The 16,718-nt window shown below is 37.1% G+C and overlaps 1 protein-coding gene across 1 annotated transcript in view; it reads right to left on the minus strand.

The window, feature by feature from the left end:
• AIDA (axin interactor, dorsalization associated) overlaps positions 1–16,718 on the minus strand; it is a 42,572-nt gene that overhangs the window by 9,386 nt on the left and 16,468 nt on the right. The window contains exons 5-6 of the mRNA XM_029230518.1: positions 11,566–11,629; positions 11,216–11,322 (exon numbers count right to left, since the gene is read on the minus strand). Coding sequence (XP_029086351.1) covers positions 11,216–11,322; positions 11,566–11,629 — 171 coding nt within the window. The remainder of the gene's footprint in view (positions 1–11,215; positions 11,323–11,565; positions 11,630–16,718) is intronic.

The following is a 16,718-nucleotide window of genomic DNA, read 5'->3' on the forward strand; positions in this document are numbered from 1 at the left end:
AACACTGTTGGGACTGCAGTGAAGTTCAGATCAATTTTAGAAACAGTCACATCTTTACAAATTGCTTCTTCCAACCCATGAACTGGAATATATTTCTCCATTTATTTAAGACTTCTTAATTTCTCTCAATAAAGTTCTACTGCTTTCTTCACATGGGTCTTATACTTCTCATTGGATTTATTAAACTATATTGATATTTTCTGATATTATTATAAATGTTATTTCATTTTCTAAGCAACTGTTGATTGTTTATAAAGATAAAATCAATTCTTTTTTGGTACATAATTTTTAAAAAATCAAGGTACAATTCACATACAACATTATATTAGTTTCAAGTATACAACATAATGATTTGATATTTGTATATTGCAAAATGATCACAATAAGCCTATAGAATCAATTCTTATGTACAGATTTTACATCCAGGAACCATGCTAAACTCTCTTACTATCTCTTTTTTTTTTTTAATTTAATTTTTATTTACTTTTGGCTGCATTGGGTCTTCGTTGCTGTGCGCAGACTTTCTCTAGTTGTGGCGAGTGGGGGCTACTCTTCGTTGCGGTGCGCAGGCTTCTCATTGCAGTGGCTTCGCTTGTTGCAGAGCACAGGCTCTAGGCGTGCGGGCTTCGGTAGTTGTGGCTCGCGGGCTCTAGAGTGCAGGCTCGGTAGTTGTGGCCCACGGGCTTGGCTGCTCTGCGGCATGTGGGATCTTCCCGGACCAGGGCTCAAACCCGTGTCCCCTGAATTGGCAGGTGGATTCTTAACCACTGGACCGCCAGGAAGCCCCTCTTTTACTATTTCTAATTATTTACTTATAGGCGCTTTTGCATGTTCTACACACATATTCATAAAATCTACAAATAATTTTTATCTTTTACTTCTGTTTTTGGTCCTAGTGCACTGATGAAAAGAGGTCATAGTAGGCACTATGCCTTGTTATTGATCTGAAAAGGAATGCTTCAAGTATGATTTTGGCTCAAAGCATCCCTTAGAGAACACCCAGAGAACTGTTCTGTTCTCAGTCTGCTAGAATTTTTAAAAATCAGGAAGAGATTTAGAATTTAAACCTTTCTGCATCTATTCAGAGGATTATGAGATTTTCCTCCTTAATCTGCTAATGTGAATTGCCTTGATATATTTTACTTATTGAACAATATGTTCTGAAAAATCATCAGTTCATGGAGATTTTCCTGATTATTATCTATAGCATTCTACAGTATTATTCAGCTAACCTACATATGACAGTTAGGTTGTTTCTAATATTTTATTATTACAGATTACACCATAATAAACAACCTGGCGCATATGCAAATATTTTCTTCATATTCTTAGAGGTGTATCTTGAGAATAAATTCCTAGAAGTGAGATTGCTGGGCCTAAGAGTAAATGTGTACTTCTGATGTTATTGTTAAATATTGCTGAATTCCCCTCCAAAGGGACTGTACGATTTTGTATTCCTACCAGTGATGAATGAGCATCTGTCACAGCCCAAGCAACAGTAGTTTTAATTTGCATGTCTCTTATTATAAGTTGAGTATCTTTTCATATGTTTAAGGGCTATTTGTACATCTTTGTGTGTCTGTATGTACGTGTGTACTGTCTGTTCATGTCTTTTGCCCAGTCTTTTAATGTGCTTGTTGGTTTTTGTTGTTGCAACTTAAAATTTTTATTTATATGTTAAGGATGTCAGCCCCTTGTCTTTTGTACGTTGACTATGGCTTTCTTTCTTTGACAGTCAAAAGGTAATTTCTTATCCAATATTCAAAGTCAATGATATGAGACTATGTTTTTCCCAAGTGAACATTAAAACTGGTTTCTACCTTTGGATGAATCAGTTCATAATCTATAACTGTCTAGCTCTTTTAGTTGAAATGAATGAATGGGATGACATTTCTTTCCTCATTACCAACAAACCTTTTTGCCTCAGACCACACTAAAATCTAATCTAACCACTAAATATATTTCTAACAATTCAATATAAAGGCAGTGATTTCAAGCTGCAAGTTAATTTATTCAGCTTCATTATTCTATAATTCCAGGTAGTATGAAAACATTCCATCATGAAGGTTCAGTTTCACCCTCATTACACCTATTAAAGAGCATCTGCAAGCTGACAATAAAATGAAGACGACAAATGATATAAAAAGGTGAATATTCAAGGTATTTCATGATGGTTTCCAATGTGCTCTCTCCCTGTATGACCAACTCCTACACACTCGGAGTCTCAGTTCAGGCTAGATTCCCTGTGCTGAACTCCCTTAGCCTTCTTTTTTTTGCTTATCCATAACACACTGTGCACATCTCTAACCATAATTATGTACTGTTGGCTTTGTCTTGTTGACTACATAGTAAGCTTCTTGAAAGACAAATCTGGGTAACCACTCATTTTTTTTATTGTTTGGCATTAGTAATAAACAGATCCTTTTTGAGTTAATGTATTGTTGAATAAATAAATGAATTTCACAGCTCTAAAGGTTATATTATGTTCTAGTAAACAAATGGCTAGATAATATATATATTATATATGTATCGATGCACTGTCTTATATGACATGTGCGTGAAAGAAGATAAAATACTAGCATAATACCATACCACCTGCAGCTCCTGGGTTAGATGAGAAAGGTAGCATGTTTATGTATCAAAGGTAAAACCATATGATAATCAGAAATCAAAGCACTACATTAAAAGAAGATTTCTAAATGAACAATTAAAATATTCAACTATATAAAGTAACAGGAGAACAAGCAACTACACTTGTAAAACTTGAAGACTATAATCAGGATAAGAAAAGAAATGATCATACATGATCTGGTATAGACTAAGCTTTTCCAGCTAGAATAATTTGCTATTAAATCTAGAGCAAGGATCAAAAATAACAAATGTTCTTCTATGTGGTAGCACTGCATAAACAACAGATAATCAATGCTTACAGAACACTTAACTACGTGCCAGGCAACGTTCTAACTTTATATGTGTCAACTCATTTAATCCTCACAATAATTCTATGATATAGGTGTTAATGTCAGTCCCATTTAGTTAGCAGAAGGTGAAAACTGGGGCACAGAAAAGTTAGGTAACTTTTCCATTATCACACAGCAGTCTGACCCTAGAGTCCATGCTTCTAACTGCCACGTCCCATTTGCCACTTTTGTAATTTAATTGTCCACAAAGCCTAAAAAGGACCTGCAGGATAATCTGCATCTCAAGGTCCTTAACGTAAGTCCCCTTGCCATGTAACATACATGCTCACAGGCTCTGGGGATTGGAATATGGATGTCTTCGGGAGGCCATACAGGTAACTGCCTAAACCAGGATTTCTCAACCAGGTTTCCGCAGAATCCTAGGGGTGTGCTGGAGCTGTGGCTAGGAGCTCCACAAAATAGAGTGATTAAGAAGGAATAAATGCCACCTGAACTTTGTGCACTGAGCAATGCGTGTTCACTGTGAGGGACAGAGACTGGGCAGTCCCTACAGCAACTCTATTATTGGTCTTTGAGCCTCATATGGCAATGGGCAGTAGGACCACGTTCATCTGGTTGGATCCATTTTTAGTTTTTGACGCGAGAAAGGGGCAGCCACTGGCAGCTGGTAAGCTCTACAGTGCATGGAGGAAGGCCGCCCGGTGCTGTCAGCCTCTTCTGATTTACCTGCCCTACCTCCCCAGTGTACCACCAACTGGAGCAAACATGTCCTACTGCTGTCAAAGAAAACTGGGGGGAATTATTTGATTCAATGTGGCTTCTGAAGAAGAGGTATGAGCTAGGAGAGGAGGATTCCAAACCTAAGCCTACAGATGATACTGATAAGGTAACAAAAACGAATCACAAGCTCCAGGGTCATTTTACTGCACTAGGGCAATAGGGGACACACCAAAGTCCACCTTGATGATGAAAACTATTTATCAATATGTTGTATTTGGACCAGTAATCCAACTTGTCCTATTCCATAGTGCATCAACTGTAGAAGACAATTTATGAACACAGCTATGGCTCCACAAACATACAAAAAATCACTTAACTACAAATCACAACCATTGACAAGGTGCTAATATTTTGAGGTTCTAATAGCCATTTAAAATAAACAGAGTGAAGGGAACCCTCTTACACTGTTGGTGGGAATGTAAATTGATACAGCCACTATGGGGAACAGTATGGAGATTCCTTAAAAAACTAAAAATAGAACTACCATACGACCCAGCAATCCCACTACTGGGCATATACCCTGAGAAAACCATAATTCAAAAAGAGTCATGTACCAAAATGTTCATTGCAGCTCTATTTACAATAGCCAGGAGATGGAAGCAACCTAATGTCCATCATCGGATGAATGGATAAAGAAGATGTGGCACATATATACAATGGAATATTACTCAGCCATAAAAAGAAACGAAATTGAGATATTTGTAGTGAGGTGGATGGACCTAGAGTCTGTCATACAGAGTGAAGTAAGTCAGAAAGAGAAAAACAAATACCATATGCTAACACATATATATGGTATCTAAAAAAAAAATGGTCCTGAAGAACCTAGGGGCAGAAGCAGAGGAGCAGCTGCAGTCCTCGTCCTTCACCTACAACTCCTCTGTTCCAAGGGAAGCTGATAACACTGCAGAACCTCCGTAAGGAGGATCTCCTCACATGGACTGGTTGGTTCTCTGTATGGGGCCAAGACACTCTGGAAGAGAGAGATTTCGGAGAACCAGACTAGGAATGGACCGCCAGCCCAGAGACCAGGAGTCTGTGTGTTAAGTCCACAGAAGAAAACAGAGGTTACACGGAAACTGAAGTCAATGAAATCCTTTAAGACCCTGTCCTCGCATGATTTTTCTTCCTGGTCTATAATGAAAAATGGCATGATGGTCTTTGTTCCAAAACAGTAGTATATCATCACCTAGATAAGACTCCTAAAGAGGCAATGACTTTTTGGATAATTACTGAGAATTATCTCTTTTGAAAACCCTGTGATTTGAGTTTGCTTATTAAGTAACTTTATTTGCTTGACGTTTTATGTGATATTGTACAGATGTTCCCACGGGTGTTGGTTCTAAAATAAGAGGTGAGTTGGTCCTTATTTTGCCTTAGTGCTTCAGAAGTTAAACATCACTAACAAGGAGTATATTAATTTTTTTATCCACACTTACAGCAGAATTCAGTCAGGTGTCCAAAATGTAGACTAAGCAATATCATATATATGTGATAATACATATAATCTTGTTAGTTTTCATTGCTTTAAATTTGTAATACTTGTAACTAAACTCACGTATCTAGTACTATTGACACAGATTCTCTGTCATCCAAATTTCTTTCTTTTTTTAAATTAATTAATTAATTTATTTAGGCTGTACCGGGTCTCAGTGGTGGCATGTGGGCTTCTTAGTTGCAGCATACGGGTTTCCTAGTTGCGGCATGCAAACTCTTAGTTGCAGCATGCATGCAGGATCTAGTTCCCCAACCAGGGATCAAACCCAGGTGCCCTGCATTGGGAGCACGGAGTCTTACCCACTGGACCACCAGGGAAATCCCTGTCATCCAATATTTTTTAAGTGCACATTTCTTTGTGCTGCTAAAGCGTGATAAAAAAAAAAAGGACATACATGATAATACTTTGCATTTAAGTAGCATTTTTTTTTCTTTCAAGAAAAATACTTTAGTTATTCTGGGATAATTTTAAACACGATTTAAGATAATGATATTGTTCAAACCAGCCACAATATTTGGTAGATAGGTAACATTAAATGTGTCTTCAAATTCTGGCAATAGATAATCTTTGCAACTGACATTGCAGGTAGATAAAAAGTTATGGAGGGACCATTTATTTGTTTTGAAATACTGAATTCAATTTAGAGGTAGAAATTGTGGTAAAACATTAAAATACACATACAAGTTCTTCTAGCAAGTAATTTATTGTCTAGCAGTTGAGGAAAATGGGTTCCTCTAAGCTTTCACGAAAAAGAGTTTGAAAAACTGTTAAGATGTTTGTTCGTGTTTAAAACTGCTTTAAAAGTTTGAAAAAAATCTTAGGGGCCATTATCATTTAAATAATATTGTATCTAGGTCTATGAAATTAAAATTATAGCTGATTGAAGTTGTTTGCATACATAAAGAGTATATCAGTGTCACTATCACATTTTGGAAAAAAAAATAATAAACACACATCCACAAAGTCTAGAAGGAGTCAGTGGGCATGTGCTTCATGTAGAAATGCTAGTTTAAAAAGGGCAATCCATCATTCCCTACAGCAAGGAAGGGAGAGTTCCCCACAGGTGTCTGAGTTGCAAGGTTGAATTGCCAGAGTACTTTCAAGAAAGGAGGCCAGATGTTGCCGGGTGCTTTGAAGATGAGGGCTGCAGGAGGTAGCATACTTAACAGACATTTCATATGAACCAGTCTCTGCAAAGCTCTGAAGAAAGCCCTTTAACTTCAAGTGACAGGATTCTTGGATTTAAAAGAAAAAGAATTAACTTTAAAAGGAAATCCTGAAATATTTCCATGACTACTTGGGCTTGAGAGAGAGAGAAAATATAAATAAGTCTTACATCTTATTAAAAACCAGTCTGGAGAACAAGAGAACAAAATCAAAGAGTTATTTTCCTTCCCTTTACATACTAATAAATGCCTGGGTGAGGAACACTTTCTCTGATTCCTCTGCACAGCCTGAGAACTTGAGATTTTGGGAGAAGAAAAAGAACTTAGTGAGCTGTGGTCTAACCGTACCCTTGAGATGATATTCACCGCTGTGCCCCTAGGCATGCTCTGGATTTCTGTGAAAGAAGGATGCCCTGATAGTCATAGGAAAGCAATGAACATTTTGCTGCAATTTTCAACTTCTTATATGTGTGAGCAAGAAAAAACTTCATTTCAACTGAAAATGAAATTCATGTTTGCTTATTTCTCAAGTTCAACTCAGAATTGAGTACTTGTGCAGGAAAACCCAAGCACAGGTTTCACGCTGAAGAGGTAAATTTCATTCTTTATTTTTAGTTTCAAAAATAAACATGTTTTATGCATATTTAAGCCTATATAAGAGCTCAAAAAACCAACACATTTGTATAATTTTGAACCTGCTAAGCCTATGTTTGAGTTTAATCACGTCACTCAGTAAAAAAATGTTTTTTAAAATCTTGAAAATTGTGTCTTGGCTATTTTTTATTCATATTTATTGGGCTTATGATTTTAAGAGCTTTATATTCAGCAATGTCAATACATTTTTAGGCCATAAAAAACACGTTATAAATTTATATCCTTGATTTAAATGAAATCTACCAAGCCTACCTTTAGAAGAATTAAATCCTACTTTGGCTTAATCCAATTATTTAACAAAAATTTATGATGTTTGCCATATAAGTTTTTTAAATTTTGAAAAGGAAAAAGATTAATATCAAAAAAGGTAAGATAATATCTACCTCCCCCCCTCCCCCCATTAAAGGCTGGCTAAAAAGTCGCTTTCGGTTTTAAATGGGAAAAAACGATTCTGGGTCCTACCACATCTGCACACCATACCTTATTCCTCATCAGCCTCACAGGGGTGCTGGTTACAGGCCTGTAGGCGTTTGTCAGCACGCATAAACCTGCACACTAAAAAGGGTGAATGTTGTATATGTAAGTGACACCTCAATAAACGTGACTTTCAAAAAAAGTCACAACAAACTTACAATTCAGTAACTTATATAAAAACAAAGATAATAAATTAAAAGTCACAACAATTCCCAGAACTATCTTGCCACCAAATGCAAACACAGCCTAGGCATAACTAAAATCTTGGATTCTCTCAGAATAACAAGGAAAATAAAACGTTTCCTGCTTTACAGTTAAGTTAAAGGTTAAATGCCATCTTGTTATTTTGATGATGTCAATGAATACAATTTTACGAGTCATTTTTTAATGACACCTATAGGTCGTGGACAATAATGACCCCAAACTAAAAACAGCTAATTAAACTACATGTACTCGTTCAAAAAAGAAATTCAGAGAATGGAAGGGTTCAGTAAGCCTTCTGTACCTCTGAAATGAAATATCACAATGCTATATCAGTTTACAAAAATCTATTCAGTTTGGGCTTACTCTTACATAGCAAATGGATTTAATTTATGGCAGAAGTTTCTTTTCAACTCAGCAACCTGAACCTCATAAAAACCTTGATCCGTATGTTTCATGGCTTACATCATCTGCTTTAAAGATCTTGTTTGCTACAGAAGTGCAGCAAGTGAGCAAACAACCAAGTCAGATAGAAATTTATAGTACTGGAAGCTACGGCAATGGTCATATGTGGCTTGCAAAGGGAATAACAACTATTCAGTTAGTAAAACAGCAAGATAATTTCTCTCACCATCTCAGCAATTTTGAAATTTCCTACATATATGACAAAAACAAGAAAAATACATCTCTCTTTTCATAAAGCAAGGTACATTAGGAATAATGCCCTATACCAAAGAAACATTATTAACAATAAGAGCTACCATCTACAGTAATTGTCCCAATAATCCTATAGTGTAGGTATTGTTATCTCCATTGAAAGATGATGAGAATAATCACCTCACTAATATTCAGCATGTGACAGGTACTGTGCTAAAAGCTTTACATGTTGTACCTTGTTTAGTCTTCACAGGAACCTTATGAGTAGGTGTGATTATCATCCCATTTTATAAATAAAGAAATTGAGGTTAAACTGGTTTAAGAATAGGTGCAACTAGTAATGGACAGAGATTAGACTCAAGCCCAGTGTCTGTTGGTTCAAGTCTATGTTGCTTCAACTCCATAATGCCTCCTCCCCAAGGGGCATTATAAACACTGGAATATCACTATTATTACTGTAGTACTTTATTGCACTTCACAGATATCTCATTTTTTACAAATTGAACATCTGTGGTAACCCTGTGTCAAGCAAGCAAGCCAGTCTACTGGCGCCATTTTTCTGACAGCATTTGTTCACTTCATGTCTCTTTTGTCACATTTTGATAATTCTTGCAATATTTCAAACTTTTTCATTATTGTTACAGTGATCTGTGATCACTGATCTTTGATGTTACCATTGGAACCACAGATGTGGTGGAAATAGCAAGAGAACTAGACTTAGAAGTGGAGCCGGAAGATGTGACTGAATCGCTGCCATCTCATAAAACTTTAACAGATGAGGAATTGCTTCGTACAGATGAGCAAAGAAAGTGGTTTCTTGAGATGGAATCTACTCCTGGTGAAGATGCTGTGAAGATTGTTAAAATGGCAACAAAAAATTTAGACCATTACATAGACTTAGTTGATAGACAGTGGCAAGGTTTGAGAGACTTGACTCCAATTTTGAAAGAAGTTCTACTATGGGTGAAGTGCCATTAAATAGCACTGCATGCTAGAGAGAAACTGTGAAAGGAAGAGTCAACCTAGGTGGCAAACTTCACTGTGCTCTGATTTTAAGAAGGTGCCACAGCTGCCCCAACCTTCTGCAACCACCACCCTGATCAGTCAGCAGCCGTCAACGTTAGACAAAACTCTCCACCAGCAAGAAGGTTACAACTAGCTGAAGGTTCAGATGAGGGCTAGCATTTTTTTAACAATAAAGTTTTTTTCTTTTTTTAATATTTGTTTATTTATTTATTTATGGCTGTGTCGGGTCTTGGCTGCGGCACACAGGCTCCTCTCTAGTTGTGGAGCGTGGTTTCCAGAGCGTGCAGGCTCAGTAGTTGCAGTGCATGGACTCCAGAGCACGTGGGCTATGTAGTTGCAGCATGTGAGCTCTCTAGTTGTGGCACACGGGCTCAGTAGTTGCAGCGCGCGGGCTTAGCTGCCCCACGGCATGTGGGATCTTAGTTCCCTGAGCAGGGATCGAACCCGAGTCCCCCGCGCTGGAAGGCAGTTTCTTAACCACTGGACCACCAAGGAAGTCCCGGCAATAAAGTATATTTTTAATCAAAGTATGTACCTTGTTTTTTTAGACATAATGCTATCACACGCTTAACACAGACTATAGTGTACACGTAACTTTTATATGTACTGGGAAATCAATAAATCTGTGTGACTCGCTTTCTTGCAATACTCACTTTATTGCGGTGGTCTGGAACCAAACCTGCAGCATCTCCAAGGTCTGCCTGTACTTTTATTACCAAGAAAGTTATCAGGGTAATACATAAATTGTACCTAGCTGTACTTTAAAGCTTCTGGCGTCTGTTTTGAAATACATCACAAGAGATCAGCATGGTACACTGAAGTGAGCTATTACAGTTCACCAGAATGAAAACTGTGTGCTGTATAAGAACAGGACAGAATAAAACAGTCATTGGGAGAAGCAAGAAATGCATCCAGGGTGCCTGCCTAGGTTCCTGACAGAGAGGGAAGATCTTCTGTAAACAAAAAAGCCTTGCCATACGTTATTTGCTTTCCTAAAACAAGATGGGAAGAAAAGGGCATTTGCTTAGTATTCATTCTCCCTGGGTCCAGTTTTAATGACCACTATTTGATTAATTAAAGAAGTACTTACAACAGTGTACAGAAAAGAGTTAACATAGCAGGTCTGAGACTGTTACTCTTAGAAAGGCCTGAGTACAAGGTCGACCCCTGACTAGAGTCTGGGAATCTGGATTTTGGGAGGGTTCCTACTATCCCCTGATAAGAATGGTCACTGTGCCTAAGTTATTTTTACAAACAACATGGTTTATGCTGAATTATCTGCTTTCCTTCTAGGAGTCTGGAATTTTGGTCAGTGCTAGGCAGAGGGTGTCTATGTGATCAGCCGCCAGTAACAGCTCTGGGCATGGAGTCTATAACGTGCATCCCGCTTCCCTAGTGGACACTTCACATGTGTCATTACAACCTGTCACTAGAGGAATCAAGCACAAGCTATGTGACTCCACTGGAAAAGGACTCTTGGAAGCTTACACCTGGTTTCCCCCAGACTTCGCTCATGCACCTTTTCCCTTTGCTGACTTTGTTTTTGTATTCTTTCTCTGGAATAAATCACAGCTGTGAGTACAATCACATGCTGAGTCCTGTTGAGTCCTCCTAGTGAATCTCCAAACGCGAAGGTGGTCTTTGGAACCCCAAAACAGACAGTAAGATACTTTCAGACTATACTTATAAAACAGCTACTGCCCAAAACATGACCATTTGCTTAAGATTGGCATGAACCCTGGAGAGGTTTTACTCTCTACTAGCAAATACCAAAATAAGTTCCAAACACCTTGGCCTTGTATTGAGTTAAGTAATGTATGTTTTTAACAAGTGATACTCACCAGGAACTCTAGCAGGAAAGGCATCAGGAGACCCTGCTCCAGCACCACCCTCTTCTTCATCTTCTTCAAATTCCAAATTCTCTTCTTCACCAGGTGCTAAAATTCTTCTACATGCAAAAGGACAGAAAAAAGAGTGAGCTACAAAACTAAATATACTGGAGAAGCCTCATAGCTACTCATTTCCTAGGTAAGATGTTGATATAAAAAATGCTGACATAAAATGCTAATATGTTACTACTAATGATATCAGTATACCAACATTGATATAAAACATCCAGAAATCTCTGAAAAATAGGTATAAAATAAGATGATAGAATAAGAAGACAAATATTGGTGCTTATTTATTTTACCTTAAGGGGACAGGCTGAACATCAAATGGGAATTCTTTATTATATGTAAGAATATTCTTTAGGACTAGAATAAAAAGAGAAAGACATATGAATTATCTCATGAATCAAAATAAACAATTTTATTGTCAATGACTGATTTTTAGTAAATTTTACTATGCCTATTAATACTTTTTAAAAAATTCCCAATCTTATCATCATCCAGAGCCATAAACCATTGACTATCTTAGCAAAATGAAAATATCCATACTCCAAGTACCAGTAATTTCAGAGTATTGTTAGACCTCCAAGGAGAGTTACTTCTAGAGTCTCAGAGTCCTTATGGAAGATGAACCCCGAAATAGTTCTATGTACAAAGTCCTAGGTGAGACATGGGGCACCAGAGAAGAGAGTAACTCCTCCCTGGAGTATTTAAATTAAAAGATTGGTGTCAAAGGTGACCAATGAGAGGGACATGAGCATATCTTATTCTACGTCCTGATTAGACTTCCCCTCAACTCCATAAAACTGGTAAAGTTTATAGTAGTGAGGTTATAATTCTCATATGCATTTTACCATAGTTTATTACAAATGTGTAATATATACATACATATATGTACATATATTCTTACATACACACACACACACACACAAACACAAAGAGGGATTTATCCCCAAGAGAAGTCTTCAAACAACATGGTACCACCTCCTGTATTATGGTTGTGGTCAATGACTATATCCTGGCATGTAAACTTAAAGAGAGGTGCTATATGTAACTTAGTGCTTCATATCTGGTCTCATGGATTCCCAGTAACTACCTGCAACTACATGAAGGTGAAGTAATAGCATTAATTGGGCAACCCAAAATATTTCTATGATTTTATACTCAACTTATTCAGTCTCGCTAAGTTTGGAGTCCTGCAGTTGAGAGCTAAAATAGGTATGGATGTTGTCATCCGCAAAAAGGAAATCCCTGTGTACAGGTTGCAATTATATGCCTTACTCCAATCGGAGTTGGATGTGTTTATTAGACTTCTTCTAACATATGCACTCCTACTAAGCCCTTCGGGGAAAGAAGTCTGAGACTTGGGTCTAGATTCTCATTCTTATTCTCTCTCCCTCTCCAACTCTTAGCCTCATTCTTCCTCTCTTTTTCTTCTCCTCAACAAACGTGCACTGAGTGCTAAAGATATGGCAGTGATAGAGACAGAGGGTTCTTGCCCTCATATGTGGATCTTAGATCCTAGTCAGGAAAAGCAGACAATAATAAGGCAACAAATAAACAAGATAATGTTAAGACTGCAATTAGTGTAATGAAGGACACAGAGGATGCTTGTGTACGTAGAATAGAGGGATAACTTCAGCTGAGGTGAACAGGGTAGGCCTCTCAAACCTGAATTACTAGAAGACATTTGAGCCATGACCTGGATGAGAGGAAATGTCCACAAGTAGCTCAGGGGCAAGGGCTCTCCAAGAATTAGAGAACAAGCTAGAGCAACAACAAAGGCTCTGGGGCAGGAGCTTGTTCAAGGAATAGAATGGACCGTAGAGCTAAAGTCTGATAAGCAAGGGGGAAGTAGCAAAAGCTCTGAAATCAGATCTTAGCCCTACGAGGATGTTAATGACTTGAGCATTCACATAACTACTCTGAATCTCCATTTCCCCAGTTCTAAAACCAGAATACCATTTCCTTCCCAGACTGCTGAGAAAATTAAATTAAATAACAGTATATGACATTGCATGGGAACATTTAAAGTACCATAAAAGTATAATTCTACATTATTATATGGTAATTTATTTCTCCATAGTTTTCCCTATGTGGCTGACTAGAATCCTATTATTTCAGATCTCACTAAGAAGGACTATTTTTAAAATTATAAGACTATCCTCTCTAAGCTTGGTGCATGAATGTTCCTTGTAAGCTATTCATTCAACTCAAATATCAATTAATTCATCAGTCCCCAACCTTTCTGGCATCAGGGACCGGTTTCATGGAAGACAATTTTTCCACAGACCGGGGGTGAGGGAGGGGAGATGGTTCAGGTGGTAATGCGAGCGATGGGGAGCGACGGGGAGCGATGGGGAGCGATGGGGAGCGGCAGATGAAGCTTTGCTCGCTCACCGCCGGCCACTCACGTCCTGCTGTGAAGCCCGGTTCCTCACAGGCCACAGACCAATACTGGTCTGCGGCCCAGGGGTTGGGGACCCCTGAATTAATCACTTACACAGTATTATGCTAGATATTGAGAACAGGGAATGGGTGACAAAAAAAAAAAAGATCATGTATATCAGAAATGATCACATTTTAATAATAAAAAGGAAAAATCAAACCTTAAAATATGTACAAAACAACATCAATTAAAAAGTTGAAAATCATATTAGTCATTAAGAATATCTTAAATTTGTATTATAATAGAAGAATTAAACAGTATTTTCTTTCCTTAGGTACCAATGCTTTGAAAAGGAAATGTCTGTTTTGCAGTAATAGCCTCTCCTTTATTTTGTATTTATAAGTATAGAGTATATCAGATATTTAATTTGTGTGAATAACTTTGGGAGAAAAATAACAGCTCCTTTCTCCCTTTCTGTAAATGTAGGATAGGTTTCCATTTTCACCAACTATGGAATAACAGGGATTCTAACGTCCTTTTAAAATAGGGTTCTACATAAACTTTACATAGGATTTTTCTTCTGACACTAATATTGATATTTTAGGAGGATTTAGAGAAGAGAGAAGCAAGTTTATAATTCCATGGAAGGTATTATCATGAGCATGGAGTCTACCACCATTGGGGTCTAACTGGCTCATCCAGTAGAAATCACACACACAGGCCCACCCTCTACTGGTAAGAACTCAGCACTTTCAGCCTGCTGTCATGGAGCAGGCCCTGCAACCTCCTGAAGCTGACACTCTAAAAATCTCACAGACACACATGCCAGATGTATTCTTCTTTTGTGGCTGACATTTTTCATTTTTGTGGTAGGCAAAAATGAGCAAGTGCTTCCCATCTGAAAGGTTATTTTTTTAATTATGTGAGAAGATTCCCTGAAGACATTCAACTTAAAAATCTGCCGAGTTCAAACTATAGGCAGTGTTGAATGAGGCTCTGTGGGGAAAATACAGAGGCTATTCACAATCTTCTTGAGGAGAGAAATAAATATAAGTGAGAAAAATACAGGGAAGACTACAATGGTGGCTATAAAAAGTGCTCCTAGAAAGGACATGAAGTAGAGTTTAATTATGGCTAGGGAAAGCACGGAAAGCTTTCAGAGAAAGGTGGGATTTCTTCGGGGCTTTCAAAGATGAATTAATGGAAGGGAACTTTACAGTTTATGGGGTTGTCACAAGGGGACAAGTTTGAGTAAGAAGTAGTCTGCTACTAAGGATTAACATAAGAAAATCAAGTAACTAGTACTTTCAAGATCTTAGTTTTAGTATGAATTTCAGACAGGATTATATTTTTAAAACTTTGAAAGGAAAAATACATTAGCAAAATAAACCAACTAGGACTAACATGTTGAAAGACACAATCATTCGTTAATTTTCCTTTCCTTAACATTCTTAGAAGAGGCAGAGGTCAGCTTGACTAAGAACACTGAATCTGAAATATAGTCAAACACCAATTTATAGAAAATGTTTAATTCCGATAAAATAATTAACTCATAACAAGTGCCTAGATTTTATAAATTCAAAATTAATTACAGAGCATATCCTACTGAGATACAATATACACATTTATGTTCCTTTTAGAGGCAACAGCAAATTAAAATCATCTAAAAAAATAATAAGTACCAGGAAGGGAGAAGTCCAAATGAGAAGAATTATATAAATTCAAACTATAACAAAATGAATCCCAAAAATACTCTTTCCTTTCCATTCGCACACCAAATCTTAAAAAAAGAAAAACAAAAACAAATAAACAAACAAAGTAGAAGACTAATGCAGATTTTAGTCCAATCTTCCACTAAGATACGGGCCAAAAATCTCTCAGGAACTTGACCTGAAGAACCATGCTATTTAGGATTGATGCCAATACTGCACCATTCCAAGTATTAATAACAGAGTGCAGTGGTAGGAATGCAGGCTTTGAGATCACTTAGAACCCTGGTCAAAATCTGGTTCTGGCATTTACAAGCTGTAAGATCACGGGCAAGTGTCAGTAAGCAAAATGCCGTTGAGACGATTTATCTGAGTGCTTGGCATACTGCTGCTACTCGAAAAAATGGCAACCGTTATTACCAACAAGAAAGTCTATGAGGCCATAGGAGGAATAACTGAGTGAGTCTATGGAAAGAGATAATAAACATCTGAGTATAAGCGTTTACAAACTTTACAGTCACCTTACATACCTAACAGGTTCTTAAGTTTTATTTGGAAACAAACAGAAAAGAAATGGAAAATAGTGACTAGGTAAGGATCCCAAATCCTAATTATTCTTATCATTTAAAAGTGAACGTTATGATTTTCTTTAGAAACATTATATAACTCAGACGTCCTAACTGCAGCTGTAATCTTTTTTTAAAGCCATCAATGTGCTTTTCTTAAAATAATCTTATATATAGCCAGTTGCAAAAGACCATACATTATATGATTCCATTTATATGAAATGTTCAGAACAGGCAAATTTATAGAGACAAAAAATAGATTAGTGGTTGCCTAGGACTGGGAATTGGGGGAAGCTGGAGGGAAATGACTGAATGCTAACGGATAAAGGGTTTCTTTATGGGGTGATAAAAATGTCCTAAAATTGACTGTGGTGATATTTAATACTTGTGCCCTTGCTTATATTTCAAACATTTCCTCTAAGAGAACATTCATTTGAACCAGCAAAAAAGCTTCATCTAGCAGCAACCTAACCACCAAAATATTTGAAGGAATTGTTTACCTCAAAAAAACTTTCAGGAAGGAAAATGAGGACAACAAGGAAATATTTTATAGAGCAGACCAAACAGCTGGACTGCAGTTTTCAGTGACATGCTGTATAAATAGGCATCAATGACTATAAATTTATATTCTCCAGTAGACTCTACTGTAAATGTTTACCAAACTAATTTAATTATAGTCTTATTAAAGAGATTAAAACAAAATAAAGTCTAAAACAGATAGATGAGGTATGACATAGAATCAAATAATTTTTCATATTCTATAATGAAAGTGAACCAAAGAATAATTACTA

Source organism: Monodon monoceros, unplaced genomic scaffold (genome assembly GCF_005190385.1).
Source record: "Monodon monoceros isolate NGI ecotype Baffin Bay Population unplaced genomic scaffold, NGI_Narwhal_1 Super_Scaffold_18, whole genome shotgun sequence".
In the NCBI taxonomy this organism is placed as follows: Eukaryota; Metazoa; Chordata; class Mammalia; order Artiodactyla; family Monodontidae; genus Monodon; species Monodon monoceros.